Here is a 6,367-nt window from a genome sequence, read left to right as displayed (position 1 = left end):
ACAGTATATTTGCCTCCCTTATAAAAAATGGTGCAAGTACCTAGGATATCTGTCTCAAATTCTTCCGAGGTACTCCCTCCGTTTCAAATTACTTGTCGTGGTTTTAGTAATTGGTTTTAGTAATTTGAACTAAAACCACGACGAGTAATTTGAGATAGAGAGAGTAATATGAATTTTACTTTTCAAGCACACGGGAGCGCAAATTCAACAGCATCAGTAGCAATAGAGATCAGATTCAACGCACTCGTCATAACCAAAGAGCAATGAGCTCTTGCCCGTAGTATATATATGCCGTGTACCATCATGCACTACACATGTACAGAGCTGCTGTAAATTAAAGCGATAAACCTGTGATTAATAAACGAGCGAGTAAACTGTAAACGAATTAATCTGTGCGGTAGCAGTAAAACTAAATCTCGGCGCTGTACGGTCCCAGTCGTCGTTCAGTCCTCAGTAGGCGCCGGCGGCGAAGTCGACGGGGTAGACGGCGCTCATGTCCGGCTGGAAGAGCCCGAAGTGCTGCTCCGTGCCCTCGGGCTTCTGGTTCTCGTTGAACATGGCGAACAGGTACGTCTCCACGGCCTTGCCCGGCCGCCGCGGCGTGCCGGCGCCGGACGCCGCGTGCCGGATCACGTTGTTGTTGTACGCCGCCGCGTTCTCCACGGTGGCGCCCGTCCCGCCGCCGCCCGACGGCCACCCGGTCTCCGACACCACCAGCTCCAGCCCCTGCGCGCCGGCCTTCTCCACCGCCGCGTGCGCCGCGTCCAGGATCGCGTCGAACATGTTGGTGTATACCAGCCCGCCGTCCGCCACCGCCGCCACCTTGATCTTGGACGTCGCGCTCGACCCGGCCAGCAGCGCGTACCCGAGCTGCACCGTCTCCGGCTCCGCCGCGTACGCGAAGTACGGGTACACGTTCACCAGCAGCGGCGCCTTCTTCGCCGACAGGTACGCCACCAGCGGCGCCATCACCGGCGCCGACGCCTCAGAGAACGCGGCCTGCGACGGCGGGTACGAGACGCCCAGCACTGACGTGGCCACGGCCGTCGTGACCGGGACGCCGGTGACGCCCGCCGCCTTGAGCGCGGTCTCGATGTTCCTAATGGCGGGGAGGACGTGCGTGCCAAGGTCGCCCGGGATGACCTCGTTGCCGGCCGTGATGTACCGGAACGTCACGGCGCCGGCGAAGGGCTTGACGTAGGAGGCCACCCACGAGGCCGCGAAGGACTCGTCGGAGGCGAGGTGGGCGAGGTCCTCGTTGAGCGTGCCGAGGACGACGCCGATGCCCGTGCCCCGGAGCGCGGTGAGGACGGTCGTGTCCGGGTGGAAGAGGCGGACGTAGCTGATTTTGTTGGCCTTGTACATGGCGATCACCTTGTCCGGCGTCGGCAGGTTGTTGGCGATCATGCCGTAGTTCACACCAATGGCGCCTTCAGCTCCTGCATTTTCACATGAGAAAATGTTAAATTTCGTTGCTCTTCCATACTAGATCAGAAGTAATTTAACCATCATGCATCATATATGGTTCACGCGCGCGTACCATCAAGGGAATTAACCAATGTAAGAATAGAAATAAGTTTCTAGAGGAATGATGCAACCTTTAATTAACCGTCTTCGAATTCATGTTTTACCTAACCAATTTGATATATATGTTTCCAGAATAGGTAGGTTGTGTAGCATTGCATTCAACAAGTTCAAATCATATTTCTGAAGCATTATCAAACGAAGAACAAAGGAGTAGGTCGACGACTAGGCTTACACGAACTGACACCCTAGTTTAGCAAAAGGAACGGTTCTACTGCCACGAGAGAAGAATTGATCGTGTCCACAAAAGTTCTAAGTTTAGTCTGTACACAGCCAACCTTACTGTAACATCTTTTCCTACCTAGGACTTGAAATGGGCCAACCCTACCATGCATACATTCAACTTTAGGTGAGCATGCGATGGATATAAACACTTTTTCAACTCGTTGTCAACAGTATCAGTCGATGTCAGGGTTGAAGTCGGAGACATGGTTGGGAAAAAAGAAAAGGGCAAGTTGATGCACGCGTCATGGTCCAAACATTTCGCTTTCAACAGAGTTTTTCTAATTCAGTAATGTTCACTCTTGCGATTAATTGTAGTCCAATTTGTAGCGTATAGGGGTCTATTGTGTTTAAATCAATGGCTTAATGGTCTTATCTGGATCCATAGCATCTCTTAGCTGCCTAACTAGAGCTGGTCCATGAAAGCTCAAGTATGCGATATACAGTGATGCATTCAATGGGAATCGAGTGGCCAGCTTGGATTATTCATAAACCTTCTTTCCTCCTGTGTTTTAATATGGAAATGATGCTATCTAGGACAACAAACTTAGTTTTGACTTTGGGCTTAAGCTAATTGATATGTGCAAATATAGACAAGTTTGAGTAGTAGGTTCATGAAAGCTCAAGGATAAGATACATGATGATGCATGGGGATCAAGTTCTCAGCAAAGACTACAATCTTTCTTGCCTATTTGTGCTTTTGCGTATAGACAGAAACTTTGCTATATATTTAGTACAACAAACATTTGACCTAGGGCTTAGGTTGTCTGGTGAGAGTGAGACTAACAAGTACTCCCTTCGTTCGGAATTACTTGTCACAAAAATGAATGTATTTACAACTAAAATACATCTAGATATATTCATTTCTTGGACGAGTAATTCCGAACGGAGGGAGTATTTGATTTAAGCATCGCTGCAAAAGAGGGTTACCTTTGGACGTCACGCAGAAATATGATTGGCAGAATACTCTATTGGGTTGAGATGCAACCGCTACTAATACAAAATAAATGACAATCAAAGACTCATAATGTCTTTTAGGTAGGCCAGCCCAAACTTGTGATCACTAATCTATTGGCCGACATGTTTGCAACGCAAGCATGCATGATTCATGGTGAGAACAGAGTTGGTCTAAGCACGCCTATTTCGGTGCATCATTCATATCCAATAGTCTAAACTATGTCTGCAATTTGCAGTTTCTGTTCAGACAGGCAGGGGCGCCCCTTAATATAATCGACGTGATTAGCTAACTAAAACGGATTGCTTTTGTTTAACACGCTATGGAATTGCATAAAGAAATACCAGCCGTAATGGAGTAGAATACAATATATCAACATAATAATGAAAGCAATCAGCCAATCATGCATGCGTTGTTGTTACCCTACCCGGGATTATATTCTTTACAGAAACCCCACCAAGAACACAAGGAATAATTAAGCCTGACAACCACCGCCTCTACGGCTCTACTGACTACCTACACCGCAAGCCATAGTTAATGGACGCAAGCATTTTGGCCGTTGGCGCCATCTTTATCCTCAAGGATCCTCTCCCCCTCCCTCCAATAAACAGAAATCCTTTATCCTAGCCAGGGTGCAACCAAGGACATAACAGATTGCAGGCTCAAACCGCCAACAAATTCAGATGTTTGGGTGTATAGAAAGTAAATTTCAGGCAGGTGGAAATCAGATTGGGACGTTCATGCCAAAACAGGAAAGGAAGAAGGAGGCACGAGTCTAGTAATTTCTTCCAGAAAACTGAACATGCGTCTACAACTACAAGCTAGCGAGTCGCTGAATATCGACAGATAACCACCGGCTTGGGTGTAGGGAAAGGAAAATTCAGGCATGTTGAAGAACAGATTGGGGCATTCATGCATGGTGCCGAAACAGGAAAGGAAGAAGGAAACACGAGTCCTGGTAATTTCTTCACAAAAACTGAAGATGCGTCTGCAGACTGAAAAATGAAAACCAAAGAAAATACAGGCGAGCTGATGACTGACTCTGACTGGATTCGCCGGGATGCGATCTAGGAGACGACCTTACGTACTTGCGTATGACTGTATGAGGAAGAGGCGAGTATGTTCATCAACGATCGAGCTCAAGGAATCGAATAGAAGAAGAAGAAATTACAGTACAGGCGGACGATGGTTCGTCGGCTGAATTAACTCACCCAGGAAAAGGACGGACGAGCAGAGCAGGAAGCCGCAGGCGAGGATCCATGGCGCGACCTTCCTGGCCGTGCCGCCACGACCGCCGGCGGCAGCAGGAGACATGCCCGGGCCGCCATGATACATGTTCGACGGATCGTCCAGGAGATCTCCCTCCCTCTCTCTATCTCTCTATCTGAACTCTATCCCTGAGCTCTGCCCTCCTCTAGCTCTAGCTAATGCCTCGTGGACTCTGAGATCGATCGGTGCGCAGCAGCCGATCGTAGCTGCTGTTGTAATCTCCTGATGTCCGTGGGGGGCTGGTCCCTTTATATAGGAAAAGGTTCAGGACGGAGGGAAGGCAATGCGCGCGAGTGGCGCAAACTGCCGAAGGATAGATTACGTGAGAGGTGGGAGGCGTGCGCCTGCCATATCAACGGCAAGCCACCAAACCGCACGACTGCATGCAGATCGATGCGCGTGCGCCTGTACGTGCATGCGTGCGGCCGACTGCGTCGCCTCCATCGCCGGGCTGCGGCGGTTACGTTCAGACCACCAAATCCGTCGCGATGGACGATCGGCCGACGCCGGGGCGTGCCGCGTGGCAAGGATCCGTCTTCGCTCGGCGGTGATGGTTCGGTAGAATTTTGGGCTGTGCTTTTTTGTGTGTGTGTGTTCGTCTAAATATGGAAATGAACCATTTATACACGTATCAGCCTCCCTTACGTGCGTACGATACGGTGGATATATCGCGACCGAGGTGTGATGTTAGCCAAAAGATTTGCTGCTTGATTATAACTGCGGATGAAAAGTGGAATAAATCATTCATGTTAGAGATATCGCTTGCTTCTGCTTAAATATAATATAACTGCGGTTAAATATGGAAATAAAATCATTTATGCTGCAGATATGGCTTTGCTTCCGCTTAATTATAACTGCGGTGAAATATGGAAATAATTCATTTAAGCTGCAGATACCGGTCGCTTCTGCATGCTTGTGGTTATAACTGCGGATAAGAAATAGAAATAATTCATTTATGCTGCAGATATCGCTTTGCTTCTGCTTAATTACAACTGCGTGTAAATATGGAATTTGCACGGCAGATATCGCTTGCTTCTGCTTATCTCTACTATATATTAAAGGGGGATCGAACGTCGTGATGGTTCGACCACCTCGTTCGATCCCCCCGCCTCGTTCGACCTCCCATCTTACGATCCCGCACAAAAAAAAACGCAGGGAACAACCCACGTTCGACGACAACTGAAAAAAAGACCAGCTGCTTTAGGATACGAGCATGTTTAATATAATGTCCTTGTCATACCAAGAAGGATTTAGCTGAAGGTTTGTGATTGAGGAGAATGAACCGGTGATATATTAACCTAAAGCGAGGGATGGAACACCTCTTTGAAATGCTCTGCAAATGGAAACATACATGAATATGTTGATCCTCATCTTTTTCGGTCTTAGTGGATAACAGTAATATGCAGAGCTGGAGGAAGACAGCGTCTTTGCTCTTCATGTGTGCCTGCTGAATGTGAGGACACAATTGCTCCATTGTTTCAAACCTTTATTTCCATCCGTCGGCCCTACTGGTAGGAACCTTGGTCAAGACAAAATTGTGAACCCATGCATGGCAGTGGCAGCAAGACATAGTCCAAATGTCAATAGAAAGGAAGTGGGAGTGTGTAATGGTAATAAAATGGGAAGGGAGCCACCCCATGTGTTTGTGACAACATAGAATGAAGAATTTGTCTATATATTTTTGTTCTGTACAAATGAAAGGGTTGGGATTGTAATTGGTGAGTCACTAGGGTGCATGTTGATAGTAAGAGAGCTAGGACTTAAATACAATCTAAGCAAAATTCAGATTATGATTTTATTTATCTTTTCATGAAAATGCTTTTAGTCCGTGGCAACGCACGCGCACTGAGCTAGTTTTTTTAGGTGTTGCTTCTGCTTGTTTATTTTATTAGGGGGTTGCTTCTGCTTGTTTCCACTACAAAAAAAAAGACGTGGCCGATAAAAACGGAAATAAAATCATTTATGCTGCAGATCGATACCGTGTTGCTCCTGCTTGTTAAATGGCGCAGCGAACTTGATTCGGTATCCCATTCCCATCGTCGACTATTGATCGGTCATCCGGCGTGTAGCACTCGGACGTACACATTGATGGCGGCCGATTCGTCTGTCCTGGAGAAGCTAATAAGCACCACCATGTGACGAGACCCGCTTTGCAAATGTGCACCACATCTTCTTCTTCTATTTTTTTGGCGGGTACCATGCATGCAAAGCGACCTTCGCAGGCCAGAAGTACGTCACGTGATTCCCTTGAACGTACCTCCTGGATCATTCACGGGCTAAAAAGAAAATACGAGTCTGTGTCGTACATTCAACTCGGATAATACTCTGTACACAGTT

General features: G+C 47.7%; 1 protein-coding gene across 2 annotated transcripts; it reads right to left on the bottom strand.

Annotated features, from left to right (window-relative positions):
• Positions 1-250: 250 nt before the first annotated feature.
• On the bottom strand, positions 251-4,328 carry LOC125522757 (putative glucan endo-1,3-beta-glucosidase GVI). 2 transcript variants are annotated; one of them, XM_048687793.2, is made up of 3 exons: positions 3,973-4,328; positions 3,803-3,859; positions 251-1,439 (listed from the first exon to the last, which is right to left on the bottom strand). In XM_048687793.2, exons 1-3 carry the CDS (start codon positions 4,094-4,096, stop codon positions 451-453), a joined length of 1,170 nt encoding a protein of 389 aa, XP_048543750.1. In that variant the 5' UTR covers positions 4,097-4,328; the 3' UTR covers positions 251-450. The 2 variants fall into 2 exon arrangements, with proteins under 2 accessions (XP_048543750.1, XP_048543758.1); XM_048687801.2 differs by lacking the exon at positions 3,803-3,859 and having other exon boundaries at positions 3,973-4,303.
• Between the last annotated feature and the right edge of the window lie 2,039 nt (positions 4,329-6,367).

This window comes from Triticum urartu, chromosome 1A (genome assembly GCF_056163025.1).
Source record: "Triticum urartu cultivar PI428250 chromosome 1A, HENAU_Tu73, whole genome shotgun sequence".
NCBI lineage: Eukaryota > Viridiplantae > Streptophyta > Magnoliopsida > Poales > Poaceae > Triticum > Triticum urartu.
This window is presented reverse-complemented; position numbering and strand designations above follow the sequence as displayed.